Below are 26,090 nucleotides of genomic sequence, written 5' to 3'. Positions count from 1 at the left end.
TGTATAGCACATTTAATGTGCAAGACAATTCAAAGTGATTTGCATAAAACATTAAAAGCATTGCAGCGAAGTGCAAAGAAAGCATTAAAAAGTAGCTAAAAACAAACATTAAAAAGAAAGGGTCCCAAAAAATTAGGATGGGTTGGATATTCTGGCATCGGTCTCAATTTTTGTCTATGGAAACATGAAAAGATCTATTTCATCACTGTCGGTGGAAATGAGGCTTGTGTAGAATATAAAAACAAGCTGTTGAACCAATTTCATTTGAATCAGGTGCGTTGCAGCTGGAAAATATCTAAAATGTGGAGGACATTGGCTCAAGAGATCCGGAGTTGGTGATCCCTACTCTAAGATCTATTTGCTACGCTTGGCTATTTTGTGGTTTCCCTTTTAGCTCAGAGCTATCTGTCACCACTGTCAGTGTTTTACCATTAAGTACATTATAAATAAAATGGAGCCCAACCATACATTTTTTCCATGATTAAAAAAAAAAAAACAGCAAAATTCTGAATCAATAAAATAAAATCTTTACACACTTTTTTTTTTTATTCTAATCTGATCTACTCTGGAATCCTCTGTTTGATCTTTGTCAACCATGAGCTTGTTTTTAAGGAGAAGGCTCAGTCTTTAAACTCGACTGCCAACTCCTTTATACTATTATCATGCTGAATTTTGTTTTTTAGGTCTTGCTGCATGAAATGTGCCTGCCTATCACACAACTGGACATGAGTTTTGTATTTTGCTTGCAACAGCATTAATCTCTCTGTTAATCTCTTGCTTCAGTAATTTTATTTAATGTGTGTATTTTTCATGCCACGATACTTTCAGGGGGGGATTGATCTGCGGGCATACAAGTGTCTGTCCAGGCTTTGCTGCAGAGGCAAGATGACACCCAAAGCTCGCTATATGCATCTGGCCCAGGAGCTCAGTGTGGACCCCGACTGGCCCCCAAAGCCAACAACAACCACTGAAGCCAAGTCCCTCCCAGAAAATGGTTCTACTAATCAAATCATGATCAACTCCTAGCACCACTATAACTCCCATTACTATCAAATCTCCATCTTTCATACAGGAGACACGCATATGACGTGTGTTAGAAAATGCACATACAGCCTATTTAGATGAAGTTGAAATGATTATTGCTCATTTTTACCGTTTGTGCATCTAGTACTGCAATATTAATGCAAAAACTTTAGGACTGCACACAGATACCAAATAAATTTACATGTTAGCTCAGTACTCTTACGCTGTCAGGCACAGCTCCTCCAGTGCTTTCAGGTCTCATTTGCTCATCATTACATTTCATTAAAGCATAAAGTGGAACCCTATTTTCTGTTCTGATGTCTGTTCAGGAAAGCTAAGAAATACTTAACTCAACCTGACAAGAAAACTGACAAGCCAGGTCAAATTTGTCCAGTGTTTCTTTCAGTATAGGTTCACCGTACCTTCTCTTTAAAAAGTCTGGAAAAAGGTATAACAGAGCCAGAGTCCAAATAAGTTTAAGAGCGACATTTTCAGATGCATGTTTATTAAAAGGTGTCACAATGCTAGAAGAACATTTTATGATTACCACAACTTACAAACTCATCAGATCTCCTTAACTCCACCGTGGTAAATTTAAGATGAAGAGACCTGTGAAAGTCTTCTAGAGAGCACTAAAATACAAAGAAGTACAGCACAGGATAAAAGACACTCTAGCTAAGAAACAGCATTTTGTACTTAGGCCAAGTCTGAATAATAATGTGAGGAAACATTGATTCAGCGTTAATGAACGTCTGGAGGATTTTGTGGTAGAAAGCGGTTGCACTTTAATACAGAGAGATTCTGTTAATGGATGGAATAATAAATAAATTGACCTGATTAAATAGATTTGATTTTGCCCACTTTGTTTCTGAGCAATGTGTGCTGTGGTTTTAGCTGATGCGAGGAAGACAGGCTCTGATTGCTACTGTGTAGTGGATTTACACAATTAATATGCAGAGAGTCGTATTAATGTTTGAGCTTAGCCGCTTGGTGAATCCTCAGAAAACAGAGTTGAACAAAAAGTAGTTTCAGGTTTTTGTGAAGGCTCTGGGATGCATGTAATTACCTATTTGATACCAGCCCTCAGTCCGTTGTTGGAAGTTTAGAATTTGTCTTGTTCATTTGCACACCCCAGAGGTAAACACCAAATAAGCCTATTCTTTTAGTATATTAAAGTCAAGATATCTAGAAATGCATTAGATTTTGAAAGATTTGAAAATGGGACCATTTTGCTGAAAACAAGTTTCCCCCACCCACCCAACAGTGCTGATGAAACTCATTTACAGTAAATGGAAACCGGTTGTCACTTAACTCCATGTGTTGAAATCATAGTTGTCTTTGCATGTGCTCCATTCAATTTCTTGGGTATGCAGAACCGTGTTCATGACATTTTTTGCCGGCACGGTGAGTTTAGGTTTAGGGAAGGTGTTTTTTTGTTGTCTTTTATGAGTTTAGGTTTAGGGAAGGTGTTTTTTTGTTGTCTTTTATGGCATAACTTTATTGCAAAATATGGCAGATGAACAGCATAATGAGTTCAGTGCATGAGAAATCATTTTTTCTTATAATTTTGTCAGAACCTTTGTAGTCCTACAATTTCCCCACACACACATTATGGATTATCACCTAAACAGGGAGGTAGATCTGTTAGCACACTTTCACTTAAAGGTTGAGAATTAGCTTTGTTTCTATTGTATTAGCTTGAGTTTGATGTTTGGATTTTCAGCTTATGTAAGTAAAATATGTCGAATTTCATCTCCTAATTTGATCTACAATGGATTTCATTAGCCTGTTGGTTCTTAGGGTTGAATTTGAATGTATCACCATGAAATTTAGCACAAACCTAATACCAGAGCATAAATTCTAATTATCATTTTCTGAACATCTTATACCGTCATAAGTGTTGACATTATAAACTAAGTTAAGTGGGAACAATAGCCTTCTTTTTCTAGTACCTACATTCAATATAAACTGTATAAATGTTTAACTTGGCTCATGTTTTCATTTATCTGGACCAAAAAGTCCACCTTATATTTGCACCAGTGAGCCATCTGTTGTAAGCAGAAAGCATACACTTGCATGAAATAAGTTTCACATTGTCATGTTCTGAAAACCCGATGGTTGCTATGCTAGAAACATTTTTTTCAAGTATACTGTAGAATCAAAAATTTACTATATCAACAAGTATATTGCAAAAAAGAATGAATTTTGCCCCAGAAAAAGCATGTATCTGGCTGGTAATCATACAGTTAACATGCATGAGACACAATGAATCAAAACAACATACAAACAAACTCCCGAATTGCTCCAGAAAGTTGGAATTTATTTTTTTAAAGCAAGATTTCTTCCTGTGGAAGACTGATGAAAAGTCTGATACTGTATTAAATTGAAGCAAGGAATTTTACATCTCATTTGCTTGCAGCACCTGGCTTTGTCCAAAATATTTATTAAAGATAGATGCTGATTATATACCTGTTCTCATGTCATGTAATAAGCATATCCTACCTGCATAGAATTAAGGGCTATATTTTAAGTTCACTCCAATTTCTCTGACTTTTAAAGTGATACCACCTGTAATCTATAGTTTGACACTCACCATTACAAGACTCGGTGAACACTGAAAGCTGCTGCAAAAGTTGGTAGTTTCTTTGAGGAAATTTTGATAATTAGCCTGCAGCATTAACTTGTAGCGCAAACTGATGTACAGCGGAGAAATTGTTGTAATTTTATTTTTAGCTATTAAATTAAGAAGACTGCAAACATTTTCAGCCACATTTAAAGCCATGGTGTTTAATAATAAAAAAGCAGATTCACAGTGATGTATCACTTTAAAAAGAATAAGAGCCAGTTAAACTGTATCATTTTTATAGAAACTAGTCTTTCATGAAGTGTATAGTTTTGCTAATATTTTTTGTCTGAATATTGGTCCTGGGTAGCACCATGTCAAAAGAATGTTAACTTAAATATAAGTTACCTCCTGGGCAGAATCAAACTAATTATTTTGACGTCTACCATCAGCACTGTTATCTAGTATTTTAATGAATATGAGACCCAGCATCACATTTATGTTGTTTACTGATTCATTAATGATTTAATGTAAAAAAATAAATAATCATATCGCTTCTCCTGTAAAATCTAGTAGTAATTACAGGACACGGGACTCTGAGGTTTCTTGCTCATTAAGAGGTTATTATATATCATGTAAAAATGAGCTATTGGAAAATCTCAAATGTGACAAATTTTCATTCACACATGGTTCATTTTGATTTTGACTGTAAATTTCAAATTTAGAATGGATGTGATGCACATTTGATATGTTGGGATGGCGAACAGAATGGCTGTTCAGGATATATTTTCTTATTCATGCGGTGTCATTTATGTACTCAAACAATGACCACAGTCATCACACAAATGTCTGCATTTTCCATTTTATCTACATAGCTACTGAGGCTAGGTTTGAATGTTGTTTTAAGGAAATTTAACACAATGCAATACTACAAATTACTGATTTAATTCCCAAAGAAATGTAATCATATTTCTCCTCCTAGTTTATAAAAAAGAAACAAACTTGGTGAATTAAAGAGAACAAGATTTTTAATTTGTTTATTTTTGTCAAATCAGATTTGGCGCAGCAAAAGTGGACAGTAAATGGTAATAATTGAAGTTGAATTCTATATGTATATGTGAGATGTAAATTTCAAGTGTGCGCATAATATTATAATGGTTATAAATATGTATGATTTTTTTTTTAATTATCAAAGGGCTGGCGTGTCTTTTCTACTTTTTTTGGGTACTGTGTTACAATCAGTTATGTTTTTGATTTGTACTGAGTTGTATTATCTTGGTTTGTTATTTGGACGTGAATCCTGGGCATTCATTTCACAGGTTGAACCCATCATTGTCAAGTCTGACTGCACCTCTTGGGTAAACAAAATGCAGCCAATGTCTGTTTTAGACTTTGAATGAAGTTAAATTTTATACTCCCCCAGGCTGAAAGATTTGCGTCTGCAAGTTTCAAAAATAGAACTTGTTTTTTTTTTTTTCTTTTTTGTGTTTTGCCTAAATTCTTTGTTAAAACTAAGAATCGTGCTCAAGAAGGGAATTAAATTGTTGCATGTTTGACGTCACTGCTTACAAAATTCAAAATGTGTCTGACCATTTGATGTTTGTCTAGTCTGGACTGTTTTAAAACTCATATTGCATCTGTGTAATTGGCAAGCAAATGTGCATTGCTATCAAGTATCAGCAGACTATCATAGAAATGATTATTGCTGCTAGGAGCTAAAGGAGTCTGTATCAGCTGTGTCATAACTGCACCTCAATGCAGAAAAAAACCATTTAAAGATGTGCAGAGTGTAAATATAGTGTTGATTTTCTTCTATGCTACAAATTAGCCTTTTATTGAAACACATCTTTGTTAATGCAATGGATTTTATGAAAACATTTATGTTCCTCTACAGGTACAAAAACTGTGTTGTACAGACGGTTCACAGTTGGCATTGGCCTCCTCTTCAGATCATGTGTTTTAAAAAAAATATCGCATGGGATTAAAATTGAATCTGCCTCTGAGTAAATGACTCTTGGATGTTGTTTCCTCATGGAGCTGTGTCTGTAAGGAATAGATCATTTAAAATGTAATTCAAACAGAAAGGAAAGTAAACTGCTGATAAAACTTTTTTTCCTATACTCCATCTACAACTCAGTTCAGTATATTTGTTATGCTTTTCTGCAGCTCCTACACCTCATCTAGGGGTTTGTCTGGGGTATATGTTTGTTTTTTATATATAATTATTATTGGCAGAGATGTATGTCATTTTGAAATTTTTTGTACTTTATAATTTATTTTTATTTATTTTGATTTGCTTTCATTGGGGATTATTGCATTCTAGATTTATTTTGATTTCTTTTCAATAAATGTTCTCAAAGCAGCTGCTGTTTGTCTTCATGTAATTTCCTTCCATGCAGACACGGTGGCATCATTCTGCAAAGGTTTCATACAATAGCAAAATGTAGGTAAATACAGCAAGCATTCATTTTCCTATGTTATGCTTACATTGAAGGTGTAATGTTGATGGAGTTGACCTGTTTACAGACTTGAAATTTGTGCAGCACCTTGTAAATGTATAATACACAGATAAGCTAATCACACAACATTTCACATCATATAGATTCAGCACAGCTTCTAACAGGTGAAATGGGTTATTACAGTTTTTATGCCCTCAAACTAAATGCAGACTTTAAAAGGTTATTCCACCACACTGGGGAATAAGTGGTACCTTAATATAGATATTACTCTACCTTCAGTTCCTACCAGAATATTTCTAATCAATTCTTTAAAATAAACAGGGCTATTTGAATATGGTATTAGTCAAATTGTTATTTTAGTCAGGCATAATGACCTGACTAGAGATTGTAATGGAAAAGTGCCACAACACTAATTTGTTATGTAGACCTTGGGTTATTTGTATCCAAAGTAGAATCATGCAGACCTAAAGTGATCACAAGATCAAATGGCCAATACATCAAGGCTTTGTCACAAAAAGGCAGAAGAGCAATTTCATCACATATACTGCATAAAAGATAGAAAGGCTATAGTTGGCTAAATCATTTATATGAATGCTGTTTGTTAGTGGTCACAGAAAATAAACAGTGGTCTTGAAAACACTTCTCAGAAGGGGAGATGGTGCTAAAAGCTCTTAAGCTGGGTGGTTTAAGACAGACCAGCCTTGATCATTGTTTTGCAAGGAAAGAAAAAAATGACATGAAAATGAATGTTTTCATAATGTATCAAACCCACATTAAAATAGTGTGGCAATATCCATGAATGGTGGTTCTTTGCTTTCTCTCTGAATCCACTAATGTGCTGAATTCACTACACTCTGTGTTTGCACCTTATGGAGAGGGTTTCATACCATACAAAACTTACATTAAAAGTCATAAAAAAAACCACCAACAGCTTCTTTAAGACCATTGAATGCTGACCGTGGACCTTCTGCCACAATCGCCTGACAACCACTCTTAACATCTACTGTGAAACATAAAGAAGCCTAACATTTCTGATATCCAACAAAACTCTATGGGACTTGGTGAGATAACATGGGTTATCAAGTTTGGATAAAGAGTACATGCAGCTTTGAATCTGCTGTTATTAAAACAAATTAATTTTAACCAAAATGATAAAGCGATAAAATTTGCAGTAGAGGGTATTGAATATAAACACAAAAACAAAGCATCTTCAGCAGTGCTCCCAGTCTTTTAAACCACATACACCTGCAGTGTTGTAGAGATCATGTTCTCACTGGTGTAGGTATTCAGCCTTCGCTAATAGTTTACATATAGCTCAAGATGTCCTGTGTGGCCTGAGGGAGTTTAGCAGTTATAACAAATACATTTGAAATCATTAATATTTTGACCTCAGGGTCACCATGGGTGTTGCGTAAGGCATGAAGCCTGCACCTGTTTTAAATAAGCAATCCTTGTGTTATTAATGCTACCCACTCAAAAGTCAACTCCATAAATTTTTTAATTGGATCATTTATTTATTTATTTTCTTTTTAACTTTTCTACGACCTTATGCAGAGGCAACCGAAGTAATTGTATTGTAATATATTGGAACCATAGCACTAAAGACTTTTCTATCAGGACTAATTTGGAGGGAGTACCGTGCACAGGAAGTGGACTGTCATTCTGCCCGATTCTCCTGTGTCCTTGTTAGCTAGCAAGCCAGTTAGCTGCCATAATAGGCATGCAAATGTGTTCAATTTGGAAAGATGAATTAAACTGTGCCTGAAGAGTACATTTGAAAGAGATTGACATTTATCCGCTGTTAACACCATGTTGCGTGTCGGTAGCAAAACTGCCTGGTGAGTTTCATTTGCTAAAGGAAATGATAACGACGCTAATGCTAAGGGAAGCATATGTAGCGGTTTCTTATATCAGTTGAGGACACCATGGCTAACAGTTTATGGTGATATTGTTAGCTGGTGTCCCTTTGGTAAAGACACTTGTTTAGAACATTTATGGCTAGGAGGATGTTTTGTCCAAACGTTTTGCCACTGGCATTATGTTTCGAGTTGCCGGTTGCTCCTGTTCTGCTGGTGTAGAGTTTGACGTTTCTTAGCCAGCTAACTGACCAGCTAAGAAGAGAGCCCTGGTGGTTGGTGAATCTACTTTTATGCAATCAAATCCTGGTATTCCACTATTTCTTGATAACAAAGTAGTTTATTAACAGACTGGTTCATCCTTTAACATGGCGTTAAATTAAAGTCACCATACGCATACTTAAGTGTTATGTGTAATGGAGAGAGATGGATGTTACAGTCTGTTGCTGACAAACAACGTTAATATTAAGTCAAAATATATGTCATATTCTCATTGCCTGTTTTGCAGTTACTTTTTACTAACGACTACAGTATAGCTAATGGCTTCTGCTGCGTGTCAGTTTGAGAAGCTAGATGCAGTCTTTCAGTTATCTATGTTACAGTTAAGTCGCTACTTTCAGCTTCCTACAGAAGTTTGGTTTTCGATCCAATAAAAAAAGCTGCAGGCCGGGACATAAGAACTATGTCACTTGGTCATCGTGCACAATCTAAATTAAAATTGATAAGTATAGTCCCTGTATTTCTGGGGACTTTTTCATTCTTAATTGATGTAGAATGTGTTTTTCGTTTTTGTAAGATGTTTTTGTAATGAGTGGTTTGGAGTGATGTTCATTTTAGCCTAATAACATATTAGATTGTTATAATGGAGAAATACAAATGTAATGTGTGGTTTGACCTTGTTTTTCTGAAATAAGCATGCTTAACCTAAACATATTTGAAATGGTGGCAAATTGCTGTAATGCAGACCTATACTTTCCTTGGATACTGTCTGTTGACTGTCTGTTGTCCTTGTTATTGATGCTGTGCTGCCAGAGCAGTAGCCCACTGCTGTTCAACACTTGTTTTTAGCCTTGAACCCTTTGCAGAGTAATATTGTCTCAGCCTTTTAATTATATAATGCACCTTTGATGGAACCTTTTAATTTGTTTCAGTTTTACTTTGAGGATATTGTTTTGAAATTATTAAAATATTTATCTATGTATAAAACAGAATAATAAACCTCTCTGCATCCCTACTTCTTAAAGACTCAGTCCCTACTGAGTCACTTTATGACTTTACATAACTTTTTGAATCTTTCTTCCTTTTGCCTCAACGTCTGGAGTACAGCTTACCCTTTCTTTTTTATTAGAGCTACAGTATGTACTTTGCATTTTCTTGTATTTCAGCATGGCTTGTAGGAACCTGGTCTCAACCAACATGGGGGTGAGATTTCGGTTCCCACTGCAGAAGCTCCACCCACTGTCCCGTGCCATCCACCACCGCTACTCTGGAAACACTAACCCTCAGCGACCTCCTCATCGTACAGCAGCCCGATATTTTACCTCTTTGTCTCGGTTGCCCATGCGGCCTTCAAAGCCTCCTTCTGGGTCAGGTGGCCGCACCTACCAACAGAAGCGCAACTTCTGGGTTGCTCGCCTAGCAGCTCGGTTGCTAAAGCTAAGATACATTCTGCTGGGCTCAGCAGTGGGAGGAGGGTACACAGCTAAGAAGGTCAGTGTCCATTATTATTGCCATGTTATTATTCATCCTACAACATAACCCTTTCCTGTGCATCTTTTTTCTCTATTGTAGTTCCAGGTACTCTGGTTAAAAACAATTAACAATTCATTTTAAAAACTTATCAATTTATCCCCAGACTTATGACGAGTGGAAGGACATGCTGCCTGATTTTAGTGAATACAATTGGGTCATTCCTGATTTTGTCTGGGAACTGAGTGAACAAATTGATCTGGGTAAGTTTGTTTAATTTCGTTCCTTGAATTTTCTTGAAACATGCTCATACCCACTTTACTGTCCTGTTGCATTATGAAAAACAACTTCTGACTCTTAAGTAAGTTTCCATTTTATCTGCTATCTGTGTTTTTCACAGATAAACTGGCCAAAGCTCTACCAGAGATGGAAGAAATTGCCAAACTACTGCCTGACCTTGACAAAATTGGAGAGAACTTCACTTTCCTCAAAAGCCTTCTCTCCTCTGGTGAGTAAATGAAAAAATCAGCAGTGCCTCTCTAAAGTTACTGGATATTAAACAAACATGCAGATATCAGTGTATCCAGGTCTTTAGATAAATGAAGAGTACCTATATGTCACCAAAGGAAACCTTCTTTCATGGCTACACCATGGAAGTACCAGTACTGTATATTTTTTGGTCTTTACTATCCTTCCACGACCTCAGGAGATTATAAATGCTTTGTTTCAATAAAACACGCAGAAGGAGCCTGCTTCCCTTTTTAAAACTTAACTGCTTTTCTACTTCTCTCTGCCTGTAATTGTGGTTATTAATAGCAAAGGTATCATGGTGTCACAAAGAAGGGCTTATTCAGATGGGGCCAAATTTCGTAATATGTCAGCTGTTCTAGGTCCACTCATAGTCAATAAAATATTTATTTTATTCACTTATTTCATCAAAGCCCAGGTAAGGAAAAAAAAACAAAAAAACAACAGAAAATAAACCATAATCTGACCCTATGCTTAGTTTAAAAACAAACTAATTTAAGAAATGCTTTGTGTTGCTTATAATAATTCATTTTGCCACAGCACAAGTCTTATACTCAAGGCTTTTATGACATGAAATGTCTCGTCTAAAATCTTATGCTGGAATTTATTCCATCAAGTCATTGAGAAACTGATAATGCTTAAGTCATTATGCCACATATTCATTATGGCACACATTATGCCACATTAAAAAAATTAATAAAATAGTTGACACTGGATCATTTTATCTACAGACCTATTGGCATCCAAAAAGACAGTTTTAAGAGGATATTGATTGACTTTGTAATAACTAAATAAAATAGTATGGACTTAGGATCAGACCCAGTTTGGGATTTATATAACTCTTTTAACAGTTTCTCATTGACACAGCAGCAGCTTTGTATTAATTCTCATGAAGCTATGTTCCTGGTTTGACCACCTTCCCTCTGCCTTTGTCTTTTATGATTTTTATTTTGTGTTGTTCTTCCTTTCTCCCCATCCCTTCCCCTCCTGTCCTCCTCCACATTCTTCACAGGTGTGAGTTTGGGTAGTGAAGTCAAAGGAGCCTCTGGTCTGCATCTATTGTTAGGTGTGTAAACCCTGCATTTAGTAGTGCTGTCCACTCCCCTCATTTCTTTCTGTAACTGTTTGACCACTTTGTCACCATGACATTGGCAGGGTTGCCATGATTTGTTTCTGGAGATGGTAGTGGTCCATCAACATTGGCCTCCAGGTTGTGTCACAGTGGCTTTGTTCATGGTTAATACAGGTTCTAAGGTGTCATCTAGACTGAGAATTCAGAAGAGTGTTTATTTAGTTTTTACCAATCCTGTTTATAAAATCTGTTTATTTGAATAATTAAAGTCATGAAAGTCAAAATTATTAGAACTTGAAGTCTTATGAGTCCCTAGTTTATTTCATAACATAAATGCTTTTAAAAGCGAGTTGTAAAAGGTTTCTGGAAAGTTCTTGATTGCAGATCCAGTGTTTGTCTGTAGTATGCCCCCACCCCTTCCTTTCCTACTTTCTTTAACCTGACTGTCCTTGACTGTACTTTTTCCTACCTGTGTGGGTTTTGCCTCCTTTGACTTCCTCCCTTTCTCTCACCTGGCCTGTATGGATCTCTGCTTTCTCTAATTGCGTTCTCATTGCTAACCTATCGGGAAATCCCTCCCTGCCTTCACTCATTGACACGCAAATGTTTGGAAAAAACAAACAAATAAATCAATAAATATCAGATATTTTAGATACACTTTAATAACTGCTTATTCAGCTTCTCTCATGATTCATAAAAAATGCAAGAAAATGCCCCTGATTCTTTCTCTTGGTCTCTAACTTTATATATACCTTCATATCTTCAGAAAAATACGGTTTTTATATTATAGTATGTTTATTTTTTTGTATAACAGCATGTTGCCTGATTATAATTGAAGCTTGTAATTTTTGACCGTGTTATAAATTTAATAGCATTTTCTGTTTAAAACAGTCTTGTGTCTCCTTTCAGGGTCATTGTGTGTTTATTTTTACATGTGCAGTAACCACGTTGCACCATAAAAATATGTACATTTAAGTTTCAGTTAACTTTGTCCAGTTTTTATACAAATGTAACCATCTACAGTTTTATAGTTTCCTGTCAACACCGTCCGAGATAAAGACCTTTAGATACACCTTGACCTGCAATACTTAAATATTATACGGTAGATTTGAAGTTGTTCTCTAGTTAGTGTTATTTTTCTCTGGTGTGCACTTACATAAACACACAGTAATGAGAAATCAAATAATAGTCACAAAAAAACGTGTAATTTCATTAGACTGCTTTCTGTTTTTTTTAATACACTAATGTACAGTGTAAAATTTTCCAAACATTTTAATTTAATCACACAGGGGTTAAGTTTTCTGGTCGGAGGCATGCTTTACTGAAAAACTTTATAGCATATGCATTAATATCTCCTGTGTTTGTTTTATATTTACCACGTTTTAAGGATGCCTTTTTTAATAACCTTTCATTTCTTGTTTGTTACTGTTCCACTGGTAGAAACCTCAAGTGATCCTGCATTAAAAGCTACGGATTCTTCAACTGCAGCCACACACGATGCCAGTGACAAGCAGTACAAAAAGGCAAGTTCACAGACCAGTTCCCAGCTTCTGTGCTCTGTACACCCCTACAACGTAGTCTCATTCAGCTTGTGGTGGCAGCTTGGCTACTTTTTACTCTAGGAGCTGTAGTTAATCGAATCAAAATGTCCTTAAATAAACTTAAATAAACCTTTGCATTGTTTAAAAGGGTAATGATAATGCTTTTACATTGAAGCACTGAGCTTCAAGTTTCCTCCTCATATAAATTATGTCCATATAAATCACCATGAATAAATTTGATAAAAAAATTTAATTTATTTTCGAGGTGGTTTGTTTCAGCCAGCTCTTAATGTAACATGTTTTACACAGACTAATACCTAGAGATTATACAGTAATGTTTCTTTTTTTATCTTAAAATTTATTACTTAATATCTTTTAAAAGGTGGCAGAATTTGAACATTTAACAGTAAATTTTATAGTAGATCAGCCGGCTTCTCAGAGTATCGTGTACAACGTTACAAACTCTGTGTTACTCAAGCTGACAGAGTGTTTAACACACTGATAAGCTGCTTCAGCATTGCTTCCACAGTGCCTTAGTGCTTATCGTACTTCTTAAAGCTTTTTCTACCAAAAGCCTGATTTGTGGACATTGTTGCTTCTTTTGTTGTTTAGCCTTTTATTATGTATTGTCCTTTTATAAAACACTATCTTCATATTTGTTTAAGTTCCCTTGTCCCTTTTCTGCTTAGCTCATTTTTTTTTTTCATTCTAAACTGTTTCAGTGTCCTTATGTTCCAGTTTTCATGTCTTTTTATAAATGTTTTATCACTGTACAAATTTTAAACAAAGGGAAATTATGTAAAAGGTCTCACAATGAGCATTAAGAAAAGGTGCATTTATAAAAAAAAAAACGCTTCCCTCTCCCGTGCCCTGCTTTTAGCCTGCAGTCACGGTCTCCAACATGAACGCAAGTTGATGTTTCTTGTTAGCTTGAGCAAAGGCAACTGGACTTCTTATTCTGGTTCTTGAAGATGTTTTGCTTCTTATCTGAAAGCTTTCTTCAGAACTAAAGAATCAAGAAAATCAGTCCAGTTAACTTTATTCAAGTTCCTAGGATTACATTGACCTGACTGAGGATATACACTAACTTATTTATTATCAGTTAAAATTTAACTCTTGTCATTTTTTACATTTCAGCAAGTTAAAGGGAAAAATAGGAAACGAGAAGAAAAAGTTAGACAAATATGTCATGTTGGGGACCTCTGAACTAAGGCTCATTTTACCTGGTGTATGCTTCACCTGTTAGATCAATCTTCCAGTGCTTGCTTTGCTTCTTTAATCTTCATCTTCCGCATCATCAGGCCAGTTGTTAAGATCTGTCCAACATTGCGTAGCAGCACATTGAGATATTGTGCGTAGAACTTGGAACTTCTCCTGCAGTTACAGTAAAACGTGAACTTCTCTGGTGATCTGCATAATATATGTACAGTCAGGAAGGAAGTCATTGTCATGGTGAACATACTGCCATTGTTTTATCATAGTTCATGATGGTGAGGAAAGGCAAGTTGCCACTTGCTAAGAGGCTCTGGTTGTTGTATTAGTTGCCTCTTCTGCTGTCAGTCTGGCAAAGTTTGTGTTTTAGAGATACTGACTTTGTTGGGGTGCACTGATGATGGTGGCAAGATTACCAAAGAAAAAAATCTTGCTTTTTTTCCCACACAAATCTCGACAGAAGAATGACTGTTATTTATTTATTTATTTATTTCTGCCTGAACAACACCAGTGGCAGTTGCCAAGGCCAGGGTTCCTGTGTTGGGATGCAGCATTGGCCTGCATGGCTGTCAACCCTAGTGGCCCGTTATTGTTTTTGTTGCTCCTCCTTCCTCTCTCTCACTATGACGTACCCCAGCAGGGTCTGCTCGGCGAGCTCATTCTTATTCAGCAGCAGATTCAGCGGCATGAGGAGGAGGTCCGGCGGACCGCTGCAGCCAATAGTGCGCGTCCCCTACCACCAGAGCCTGCTCCCAGTCCACCTCCGAACCCCAGCCCCCCTCAACAGAAGCGCAAGGTGAAGGTCCCACCCCACTTAGATCTGCCCCATCCCATCAGCGGCTCCTAAAACACTGCAGCTAAAACACAGAAGAACAGTTTGATTTTTTTTCAACAGCAACAGAAGAGGCTAACCCAGTGAAGTGATATGATTTTTAGCTAATGTAAAGGTTTGCTTTAGTTATTTTTCTTTTTAATATACAGCTCATGATTTTAAATATTTAAACAAAATCCCTCTTTAATAAATATATGACATTCACACTTGACTGGATGTGCTTTGTTTCCCTTTATGAGTAAACAAATGGATGTATTGTATGTTTGCCCGCTATGCAGTGATAGGCACAGCAACTACATGCACTACGTTAAAATTCTGAAAATTTTGAATTCTTGATGGAGTAGGCATTGATTAGTTCAGCTTTGACAACATTTAACAAATTGTTAACCCTCCCACTTATTAGAGATGCCATGTGTTAGCCCTTAGATATTCTTTTTCTAGTTTTTACTTATTTAGTTTTAGTTGTAAAGCAGATTTAGCACTAATATTGTATTTCAGTCACTTCCATGTAATTCCCCACAATAGCCTCTGTCTGTGTTCAGATTTGCCAGTGTTCTGTAGGAGGGGCATGCATGGACCTTCTTAGCCTAGTTTTAGAATAACAGTGACCAGCTCAGCTTCACATTATCACATAAGTGGCTGGACGATCATGAGCGGTTCTCCATTGATGTACTGTAGAAGCACGGCTTGGAGTTGAGTGGCAACCCGCTGCATGGTGTGAGCTGCACTTTTTATAACTTGAATGAGTCTAGCTTTAATTTTAAAAATGTGAAAGATCAAAGCGCTAACCTCATTTAGAGCAGTTTTGTTTTGCCCTTCTGAATATTTATATAGTGGAACCTAAAAACAATGTCCAATATGTATCGCTAGAATAGAATTTAAAGTTTTTGTACCAGTTATAGAAATAGTTTTGAAGTAGTGTTGTGTGTCCTTTTTTCTGCTTTCAATTTCATTCGTTGTATGTTGTCTCCTGCTTTCTGTCCTGCCTCTGATCCTGACAAAAATGGACCAATAAATGAAATATGTGTAATCAGATGGGTGATTCAAAATATTTTTTAATAACTAAATGAATTCAATCTATTGCACATAGATTTGTACATGTTTGTGAATCACTGAGATCAAATCTGAGTAATACCAGAATGAGTACTGTCTGCTTAAAATGTTCTTTCTTTTTTATGCATTAACTTGATTCTCTACTCTGATTCTCTCTGTATTACTGTGATTGCATGTGTTGAACCTTTTGGTGCTTGGTGATTTCATTCTTTTGAAGCTGCACTGTGAGATCAACGGGAAACCCATAATTCAAAACAGAAAGGAAGCACTAACACAACTTATTCTCTCTCTTTGTTTCTCTTGTGATGTTTAGTCATCAGACAAAGAAAAGGTAGACCAGCTTCAAGAGGAGCTGCTCCGTACTCAGGTACAGTGGTCTGTCTGATGTCTGCTGAAAACTTTATTTCTTTGAAGCAAATCTAGTTCAAGAATAAGTTTTTATTTGTCTGTATTTCATTTGTGACACAGAACAGATCTTGTAAATGATCAATTTACACCTCTAGACTAAGCACAGCCACCAGGTTTTGTAAGAACACAGTCAAAGTGTGACCGATGCTGACTGGATACTGTGATTTATCCCATAGCTAAAATATCAGCGCATGCTAGAGAGACTGGAGAAAGAAAACAAAGAGTTAAGGAAAGTGGTGCTGCAAAAAGATGATAAGGGAATCCATCAAAGAAAAGTGAAGGTGAGTTATGCATTAAAAACAAACACTGAAAACAGTGATTCATTTTAATCACTGTTTTTAGTGTTTTTTAGTTTTAACATGTCCAGCTTCTACTTGAGGTTGCTTTATAGAAGACTATTACAGATGGACAAATGCATTTATTTAATTTTTAATATCTGCGGTTGAGTGTTTATTGCCTGTAATAGAAGTTTTTTTCATTTTAACGCTCTGTTGTGTCTCATTGTGCAGAAATCCCTTATTGACTTATATTCTGAAGTCCTCGACATCTTATCTGACTATGACGCCAACTATAACACTCAGGACCATTTGCCCAGGGTAAGGAGTGAATTTATATATATCATTCATGGAAAATGAATTTCTGTTCCTTAGGCCTGTCGCGATAAGCAATAAGTCAATTAATTGAACGATAAGAAAATAAGAGCACGATAAGTTTGCCGGCCGCGATAATTTTTTTTCGTCCCCCCTTTACCATAGACTGTGTATGACAATAGGTTTCACTATGGAGTATTTCGACTAAACGCTCTGGTTTCTTGCGGAGTGATCTCTCTAGTGTCACACTTGACTGCAGCATGTTGCAGCACGAGCCGGTAAGCCGCATTTGTTTTGCACGGCTGCCAACACGCAATGGCCATGAGACTTGCGTATTTAAGTGGCTTCTCACGCTCTCGCGCTAAACCTCCGATTCTCATGCTGAAATATGTAAATAATAGATGCAAGCATCTCCTCTTTTATTGTTTCGCTGCTTCCCACATGTAAGCAGAACACACACATTCTAGCTTACGACGTCAGTACAAAGCCCCCACTTCCTGGTCTACCGTAATAACCCCTGTAATCCGCAGGCACATTACGCAAATAGAATCAGCCTATATACTACCGTATATGACAAAATACACATTAAGAGCAATGCCGGCTAATCGAGAGGTTTGGGAGGATTCCCAGTGGGCCGCATAACTTTTGGGCCGGTGTCCCGGCGTATGTGAATGTGGTATCCCAGCTAACTGCTGGGTTGTAGTTACTTATAAGGCCAACAGAGGGCAGAATGACTTTGTTTCACAAGCAGTAGATTTTGAAGAGCAGAAGAAGAACACGGGTTTTTGTTCGATGTAAAGTGCTGAAGTTTGGTTCGTCATTAAAATCGGCATGCTTAGCTGTGTCCCAATTCAGGGTCTGCACACTTCGAAGTGCGCAGACTACGTAGGCTACAGAGTGTCCTCCGTAGTCTACACACTTCGAAGTCTGCTTAACGTTCGTGAAATGGGACAGCCTACCTAGTCTAGAAGAATTTCCCATAGCAACAACACAGGACGTTTAATCACTTAAACCTCAGAAATTACTCGTAGGAAACGTCAGTAGACGCTGAACACGGAGCGGCAACACCGACAGTTTAAAAAAAAAAAAAAAACGGTTTGAGGCTCTGTTGTTTTCCAGCCGGTACACACTTCATTAACCCCTTAAAAGTAACTGAATATCAAATATTACCGAATTTTAATGTCACCATTTAACAAACATGCTTTAAATGTACTTGGTTTTGTAACGTTTATACTAAAGTGTAGTTAAAAAAACGAACTTTTTTTCAAATAAAACTTTATTTAAACTTAATACAACTCTTCTGAGGTTGCTGATTCGCCACCGTCCTGTGCGCAACGAATTATGGGAGAAAAGAGGCCGCGAAGGATGCATCACAAGCATCCTTCGTTTGAGGCCAAACGAAGTGCGGATTCGAAGGGTGGATTCGGAGGGTCCTTCAAATTCTGTGAATTGGGACAGTACTTCGCGCACTGCGATGACGTATGTGGCCGACGAATCCGCACTTCGAAGTGTGCAGACCCTGAATTGGGACACATGTCTTGTCTACTTGTCTGGAGTTTATTTGAAGATGCAACAGTGAAAAAGGCGCTTTTATTTATTTAGTTTATTGACCTTTGAAAATGTGTACTTGCATTATTACGGCATATGTCACTATATTAGTTGAGAATGGTCTCAAAATGACACATTAGCGCTCTGCGCAATATTATCGTTTATCGCGATAATTTCTGAGAAAATTTATCGTACAGCTAAATTTGTTATCGTGACAGGCCTACTGTTCCTGAAGCATTTTGGATGTTTTCTGATCATTTTTTATTGTGAAATTGGCATCTTAATATAAACAACATCACTTTCTAAATGACCTGATGCAGAAATTCTTTAATCTGTCTTCTGTCATCTTTCATCCTCTTTTCATTTATCTCTTTGTGTGCTGTTATTCTTCAAGGTCTCACCCACTTTCCCCTCCTGTGTTTCAGGTGGTTGTAGTTGGAGATCAAAGTGCTGGGAAGACCAGTGTGCTTGAGATGATTGCTCAGGCCAGAATTTTCCCGAGGGGCTCAGGAGAAATGATGACACGATCTCCTGTCAAGGTGAATGAACATGTTGCTTTATCAGGGCAGACAACATGGGTTGTCTTGACTACTGTTAGAAAGTTTGTAAAAGCCTTCATTGTTTTGCTATTTGTGGGGAAAAAACAAATTAATAAAATATTAAAACATATAAACTCTTACCTGCTAATTTCTTCAGGTAACACTAAGCGAAGGCCCCCACCATGTCGCCATGTTCAAAGACAGTGGCCGAGAGTTTGATCTAAATAAGGAGGAAGATGTAAGTCACAGATTCATTCAGCAATCAATTTTTGGTTAGAGCTTTCACCTCTTTTTTCCTTACAAAATTATGTGTTGTTTTTTCTTGCAGCTGGCTGCTCTGAGGCATGAGATTGAGCTGAGGATGAGGAAGAGTGTAAAGGAGGGACAGACAGTCAGCTCTGAGGTTTGACAAAGTTCCCTTCAAATAACTAATGAAACTGTCTTGCTGATTTATTTGTGTAATGTTTAATGAAACATTCTTTATGTGCCGGTTAGACCATATCCTTGAGTGTAAAAGGCCCAGGTATCCAGAGGATGGTACTAGTTGACTTACCAGGTGTTATCAGTGTGAGTATTCATTGCTGAATCAATAAGCATGGCAACATTTGTGAATTTCTTTGACTATGCAGTCATGGATCTTTTTGGCTTTATTTATGTATTTGTTTGTTTTTCTCATCTACATTAAAGCTAAAATGCTGATACTTCTCTTTTATAGATGCAGCCTAAAAATTTAGTGTATATCTTTTGCAGACGGTGACAACAGGCATGGCATCAGACACCAAGGAAACCATCTTCAGCATCAGCAAGGCCTACATGCAAAACCCTAATGCAATCATTCTCTGTATTCAGGGTGAGTCTTGACCTCATTGTTCAGTTTCCAAAAACCACATGTACAGACAGAGTTATACAGAGTTGTGATTGTATTTTAGAGCCTTAAACACTAAACAAAACATCAAATCCTCGTCTTCCATCATTTTCACATTCGTGCTGACTTTCTTCCTCTTTGCTCAGATGGTAGTGTGGATGCAGAGCGGAGCATTGTAACAGACTTGGTTAGTCAGATGGATCCTCAGGGGAAAAGGACCATCTTTGTCCTGACTAAAGTGGATTTGGCTGAGAAGAACCTGGCCAGCCCAAGCAGAGTAAGAGAGTTGAACTGTCCTAAAAATTGTTTTTAGAAAGTGCTGCTTTATATTTAAATGTTGACTGACTATTGATTGGCTTTTGAAAGCTTGGCTTCTTTCACGTATGTCACTTTGCTCCATCGTTTGATAAAACCAGGGATCTGTCTGAAAATTTCCTTTTATCAAAAATGAAAAACACTCCCAACAATGTCAGAATTACACTGTTAGAAAATGTATTGTTAAAGGTGATCAAATCAGTCGTGAACATTGTGATTCTTAATTGATCTGAAAACACAAAAAGCAAAGAAAACTTTCCTAAAGTTGACTTCTTTCTGTTAAGCCACTGCATTTGCATATTTCTAAAGAGTATTTACTATCAGACATGCCAACCTGGCCAAGACTATTTGCAGCTACTCCACAAGAGGGAGCTCACTCCTTTTCTATTAACCTCATGGTTTTTCTGTGACTCCTCAAAGTTCCTCTGTGACTAGTTTTTATGGAAGGCTCATACAGATGAAAGACAGTTTTCAGTTTTTTCTTTAACATCTCTTTTAGATCCAGCAAATCGTAGAAGGCAAGCTGTTTCCCATGAAAGCCTTGGGTTACTTTGCTGTAGTGACAGGAAAAGGTAACTTCTATGAATCAGTTATTCAGCATGTTTCATTTATTTCCATGTAATTTAATTCTGACATTTAAATCATCATAATGTCCCAATTTTAAGGGAGCACTGGTGAAAGCATTGAGTCCATCAAAGACTATGAGGAGGACTTCTTCCAAAACTCCAGACTACTGAGGCAAGTTGTGCTTTATATTAAAGAATCTTTAATGTTTTCTGGAGCAAATAATTTCACATTTAAGAATGACTGATGTGTGCCACTAGGGACGGCATGTTGAAGGCTCATCAGGTGACAACAAAGAACTTGAGTCTGGCCGTGTCTGACTGCTTCTGGAAGATGGTCAGGGAGTCTGTAGAACAGCAAGCTGATGTTTTTAAAGGTATGACTGCACCTTCAGGACTAACACTTACTCCAAAGAGGGCTGATTGATATTTATTTTAATAAGGTGTTCCATGTCCAAACCTGCTTTTGATGCCAAACAGGCTTTAATTATGTCTGAAGTCATAGGATATTGGCTATTAATGTAAAAAGATTGGGCAATTCTGCTGTTCTTGTGACTCTTCAGTCTTCCTCTGCTCTGCCACTTCCACCCCCCACCACCCCATCCTACTTTCCAACTACAGTTAGTCTAGACAATCACAAGCCATTGGTAACAGCAGAGGAGATTTATGGCTATGAGACTGCAGTTCCCATAGGTCCATTGTGTTTTGTATTGATCCATATCCCATCAAATCACACGCAGCCTGCTTCCATCCTCCATTCTTGGCGCCACTGCAGGCTTCGCAAACCAGCAATTAGACTAATCTCCACTGTGGATAGGGAGTTGAGGGAAGGGGCAGCAAGCTTGGTGTGCTGTGTGTATGTCTCTGTCTTTTTGTGCATATTTTGAGAACCAAAACTCTTGACTTTTGAGTGTGTTATTGAACCCATTGCTTCACCTCCTAAGGGACCAGTTAAGAGAGTGAGTGTGCAGAGTGTCCTCAGCCCACTGTTATTAAAGGATGGACACCATTAGCAATCTGAAAGCAGCCTGTATATCACCAGGTGAAAACAAAGCAGAACCTGTCTGTATGGTCATTGCCTGTTGATTATGGAAAAGTGTTGTTAGACGGAGGAGAATATACAAGATGGAAAAAGCAATGATATGTTTAAAATCAGCTACATCAAGTAAAGACTGAGAAAAATTACATATAAGTTAAATTAAAAAATTAAGACCAGGTAGTTTCTTATAGGGCCTCACAAAGTTACTTTCTGCAATACCGTTTGTTAGTTTATTTTTTTTATAGTTCTTTAGTTATTCCCAATAAAAAAAATAAACAATGTTTGGTTGAATCAGATAATCTTCATCATGCCACCTCCTTTCCTCAGCATCACGGTTCAACCTGGAGACAGAATGGAAGAACAACTACCCTCGTCTGAGAGAACTGGATAGGGTAGGAACACATAACCCAGCCACAAAGATTGTCTGTAGCTACTAGAAGAATTTTATTGCTAGTTATTAGAAATAAAAACATAAGTGTAAGCACGTTTTAAATGTAAAGATATTCCTTTAATTTTCTTTTTAAGTGCCTCTGATTAAAATTATATTAACAGTAGTGTTTTAAGTCCACTACAGAAGATTATTTAACTGAATCAGCTTCAGCAGTCAGTCCAAATTAATTATAGTTTCATACATACATTGTATTTGAAATGCAAAAGGCAGCCATTCAGATTAATAAAGATAAATATAATACGTGAACAAGTGAATGTGAAAAACTGCATAAAGAGAAGTTACAGGGTCTACTTTGTCTTGTTTTACAGAATGAACTTTTTGAAAAAGCCAAAAATGAAATCTTGGACGAAGTCATTAGTTTGAGTCAAGTCACTCCTCAACACTGGTAAGTTTATGGTGAAATAATGTCAAAGGTTCTTTACTTTATTTACAGACTCTACAGTTTGTTTGTTGTTAGTGTTTGTTTTTTATATGTCTGATGTTCATCTTAATGAGATATCATCTTAAGGGGAACTGTGCCATCTAAAGTGGCCTGCCTGGGCTTTAATTGCTGCCAAGTGGTGTTCATTTGCAGCAGCTGCAGCATTTAACCATCCATAAATGCAAATATATTTTTAAACAAACTGCTGATCTTTTATGTTTGCATTTATCTGTGTGAGAATGTTTTGTTATACGGTGCTCGCAATGAGGAAAACCTTGTTTAAATGAGATGCATGCACAGTGCTGTGGCCATTCCATGTGTGCGTGCCTTCAACTTTTCAAGATCAATAGTCTGATGAATGGCCCGTGGAACGGAGCAGGGGTGGCCCTGTTAGCCAGCCAGCCAATGCTATTGGAGAAAGTGTTTATTGACAGTGAGGAGAGCTGGCGTGAACAAAAGGGGACCTAATGAAATATGAGGGTGTGTTTATGATAAATGAGAAGGTACAACACAGCTCTGATATAAGGGGGGTCGGCTCAAGACTCAAGGGAACTCACGGTTTTGTTCAAGAGTCTCACTGCCATGAAAAAAATATGAGTGGTGATGCTGTTGGCTGCTAACAGGGTCATAGTAAGCTGTATAGGAATTTACTTTGCAGTGCAGAAGCTTTGATGACTAAAGTGAAAACATTTCATCCTCAGCCATTGTTTTTCAGCCCCTAGCGGGTCACTTAACTTAGCTCTGCTGGACACCAAAAGACGTTCTTGTTTGTTGGATCTGTCATACAAACTCAACAAAAATGACAACCCAAATCTTGAATTTGTTAACATCTGAAGTTAAAGTTGGGCTGATAAGCATATTAGTGAAAAACAAAGATGAGTACGACCAGTTATATATTATGTTACAAATCAGCAAACAGCAGTTTGGAAATTTGTCTTGTATTTTCTCCTCACAGGGAGGCTATTCTGCAGAAGAAACTGTGGGAACGTGTTTCCACACATGTAATTGAAAATATCTACCTGCCTGCTGCCCAAACAATGGACTCTGGTACCTTTAACACCACTGTAGACATCAAGCTCAAGCAGTGGACCGACAAGCAGCTTCCACACAAAGCTCTTGAGGTAAAATGGTCACCCTTGTCTTTATACAACTGATAATGATGTAATTTCGTTTGTTAGAATAAGATACAGATAATTTCAAAACTGTCAGATTTTGGATAGGCTTTTTGAGTTAGGGGGTATTTTCAAATTTAGTAAATTTTTTTTGATTATAAGTTAAAAATAATTCAATCCTATATATTAAAAAAATTATAAATCAACATATTTATTGTAATGCTGTCCTGTTTCCTACATATAAGTCATGATTTATGTCCTTCAGGTTGCTTGGGAGACGTTGCAAGAAGAGTTTGCACGCTTCATGGCTGAGTACAGAGGCAAAGACCAGGACGACATTTTTGACAAGCTGAAGGAGGCTGTGAAGGATGAGAGCATCAAGAGGCACAAGTGGAATGAAAGGGCCATGGACAGCCTGGTAAACAAACATACAGGAAGTACACATACTTATAATAATAACATAATAAGTTGAAAATGAACTTTGCAAATGTTTTGATTTTAACAAATGGCACATTTAGCATATCATTTAATTTGAACAAGAAGTACATTGTAGCTCAACTTATAATATAACTTTTCTCCTTGCGTTTGTGTATGTGCGTGTCAGAGGGTAATTCAGCACAATGCCCTAGAAGACCGTTCCATCACAGATAAGCCTCAGTGGGATGCAGCAATCCAGTTCATGGAGGAAACCTTGCAGTCACGCCTGAAAGACAGTATGTTAGCAAAAAACGCTTTCTATCTTTATAGATGTGCAGATTAGTTTGCAAGTTTTTCTTTTTCCCCTCTTCTTTCTTCAGTAATTACTCACCAGTGAGGATAGTAAATAGAAGTGGCAGCCATTTATCGTTCTTACTACACCTATCACTAGTGATATGTTAATGGTTGTTGGTGATTGCCAAATTCTGCCCTTAACAGGTTACATGCAAATATTAGGATTATGATATCTTGTGAAAGTTGATTATGCCTTTATGCAGCTTTCTAAATTGAGTTCATTATCTTTTGCTATCAGTTCTTTCCTTTTTAAAACCAAATATATGTAGTCTGCTTTGTTTACTGTGCTACTCCTAACATATGTTACCATCTCCACCTGTTATTTTCTCTGTATTTTAATTTTTCTCCTCTTCTCCTTTAGCTGATTCAGTAGTCAGAGACATGGTGGGCCCAGACTGGAAACAGAGGTGGCTGAACTGGCAGAACCGTACACCTGATCAGGTCAGTAGCCTCATTTTTCCTCAGAATTCATGGCCATGACTGTGAGGATATGGTTTCACAAGCAACTCTACTACTGTGTAGTGGCATAATTTCTAAAGATACTCGTTGAGCACAAATGATACGACACCAGTTGTAGCATTAGTTTAGATCCCTGCTTAACTTACAGTTCAAAGCATGCAATACATTAGATAATCCCTCACATGTAAGTGTGGCTTCCCATCATGCTGACAATGATAACTTGCTCTTTTCTGATTATATAGCACATTCGAAATGAAACAAAAAATGAGCTGGAGCGCTTGCTGAAGCTTCATGACGACCACACTGCTTACTTGGCCAATGATGAGGTCACCACAGTCAGGAAGAACCTGGAGGGACGAGGGGTAGAAGTTGATCCTGTACTGGTGAGATCTGAATCCTCAAAAACTCATCAAGATTCAGGACAAATATATTTATGGTATTAAAATTGCTGATAATTGTACAAATCTTTGTATCTAATTGTATTTTTTTTCTTTCAGTAGTCATCTTAGTTTTCATTGAGATTTCTAACAGTGTATGTAGCAAATTTGGTGCCCATTAACTGCTGAAACTCCCAAAACAGATCAAGGACACGTGGCATCAGCTGTATCGCCGACACTTCTTACAAAAAGCACTTGCCCATTGCAACCTCTGCAAGAGGGGTTTCTATTACTACCAGAGGCACTTTGTTGATTCTGAGGTAAATAAAAGTTTGATGTTTAACTTGTCTTGTTTGCCAGCTTTTCTCAAACCTGCATTCGATTTTTTGCTTTTCTTGAATGTTGCTCCAGCTGGAATGCAACGATGTGGTACTGTTTTGGAGGATCCAGAGGATGCTGGTCATCACAGCCAATACTCTCCGACAGCAGCTAACCAACACTGAGGGTAATGATGAAGTCTTGTTGATTATAACCGCGCTAAAGGGTGGCTTACAAATCTGTCCTCTGTTAGCCAGTCACGTTTTATCCTAGAAGTAATTTAAATTAAACTGGTTATTTTTAAATGGTATTTATTTTGCAAGTAAGTATTTTATTAACTACGCTTTAGCATTTCTCTGATGGTGTGAAGTTTTCTATTTGGGGCATTTCTTTAAGGATAGAAGTTTTCATTACTTTTTAATGTTCAAATTTAAAATAAAAAGTAGCAGCCAGGTGCAGCAAGACAGAAATGGTAAAAACTGGGTT

The 26,090-nt window shown here is 37.2% G+C and overlaps 2 protein-coding genes and 1 long non-coding RNA gene across 7 annotated transcripts in view; all 3 read left to right on the top strand.

Annotated features, from left to right (window-relative positions):
* Positions 1 to 1,431, top strand: part of atp13a3 (ATPase 13A3) — a 31,763-nt gene extending 30,332 nt beyond the window's left edge. For both annotated transcript variants that reach the window (XM_042005669.1, XM_042005668.1), the window contains one exon: positions 829 to 1,431. In XM_042005669.1, the coding sequence (XP_041861603.1) occupies positions 829 to 1,026 (198 nt within the window). In that variant the 3' untranslated portion in view covers positions 1,027 to 1,431. The remainder of the gene's footprint in view (positions 1 to 828) is intronic.
* Positions 1,432 to 1,440: 9 nt separating this feature from the next.
* On the top strand, positions 1,441 to 5,589 carry LOC121652731. The gene is made up of 2 exons (XR_006012678.1): positions 1,441 to 2,437; positions 2,479 to 5,589. It is a non-coding gene; the product is annotated as an uncharacterized LOC121652731 (long non-coding RNA).
* A 2,100-nt stretch (positions 5,590 to 7,689) lies between these two features.
* opa1 (OPA1 mitochondrial dynamin like GTPase) overlaps positions 7,690 to 26,090 on the top strand; it is a 35,865-nt gene continuing 17,464 nt past the window's right edge. The window contains exons 1-28 of one of the 4 annotated variants that reach the window (XM_042006149.1): positions 7,690 to 7,883; positions 9,287 to 9,611; positions 9,757 to 9,853; positions 9,991 to 10,098; positions 11,131 to 11,184; positions 12,631 to 12,713; positions 14,584 to 14,739; positions 16,142 to 16,195; positions 16,413 to 16,517; positions 16,746 to 16,832; positions 18,800 to 18,913; positions 19,071 to 19,151; positions 19,242 to 19,316; positions 19,409 to 19,480; positions 19,664 to 19,763; positions 19,925 to 20,055; positions 20,593 to 20,665; positions 20,759 to 20,831; positions 20,918 to 21,033; positions 22,023 to 22,087; positions 22,455 to 22,531; positions 23,523 to 23,688; positions 23,945 to 24,097; positions 24,284 to 24,392; positions 24,812 to 24,891; positions 25,152 to 25,292; positions 25,490 to 25,606; positions 25,698 to 25,791. In XM_042006149.1, coding sequence (XP_041862083.1) covers positions 7,855 to 7,883; positions 9,287 to 9,611; positions 9,757 to 9,853; positions 9,991 to 10,098; positions 11,131 to 11,184; positions 12,631 to 12,713; positions 14,584 to 14,739; positions 16,142 to 16,195; positions 16,413 to 16,517; positions 16,746 to 16,832; positions 18,800 to 18,913; positions 19,071 to 19,151; positions 19,242 to 19,316; positions 19,409 to 19,480; positions 19,664 to 19,763; positions 19,925 to 20,055; positions 20,593 to 20,665; positions 20,759 to 20,831; positions 20,918 to 21,033; positions 22,023 to 22,087; positions 22,455 to 22,531; positions 23,523 to 23,688; positions 23,945 to 24,097; positions 24,284 to 24,392; positions 24,812 to 24,891; positions 25,152 to 25,292; positions 25,490 to 25,606; positions 25,698 to 25,791 — 2,935 coding nt within the window. In that variant the 5' untranslated portion in view covers positions 7,690 to 7,854. The remainder of the gene's footprint in view (positions 7,884 to 9,286; positions 9,612 to 9,756; positions 9,854 to 9,990; positions 10,099 to 11,130; positions 11,185 to 12,630; positions 12,714 to 14,583; positions 14,740 to 16,141; positions 16,196 to 16,412; positions 16,518 to 16,745; positions 16,833 to 18,799; positions 18,914 to 19,070; positions 19,152 to 19,241; positions 19,317 to 19,408; positions 19,481 to 19,663; positions 19,764 to 19,924; positions 20,056 to 20,592; positions 20,666 to 20,758; positions 20,832 to 20,917; positions 21,034 to 22,022; positions 22,088 to 22,454; positions 22,532 to 23,522; positions 23,689 to 23,944; positions 24,098 to 24,283; positions 24,393 to 24,811; positions 24,892 to 25,151; positions 25,293 to 25,489; positions 25,607 to 25,697; positions 25,792 to 26,090) is intronic. The other 3 variants (XM_042006150.1, XM_042006151.1, XM_042006152.1) reach the window with 3 other exon arrangements.

The sequence above is a fragment of the Melanotaenia boesemani genome, chromosome 14 (genome assembly GCF_017639745.1).
Source record: "Melanotaenia boesemani isolate fMelBoe1 chromosome 14, fMelBoe1.pri, whole genome shotgun sequence".
Taxonomy (NCBI): Eukaryota; Metazoa; Chordata; class Actinopteri; order Atheriniformes; family Melanotaeniidae; genus Melanotaenia; species Melanotaenia boesemani.
This window is presented reverse-complemented; position numbering and strand designations above follow the sequence as displayed.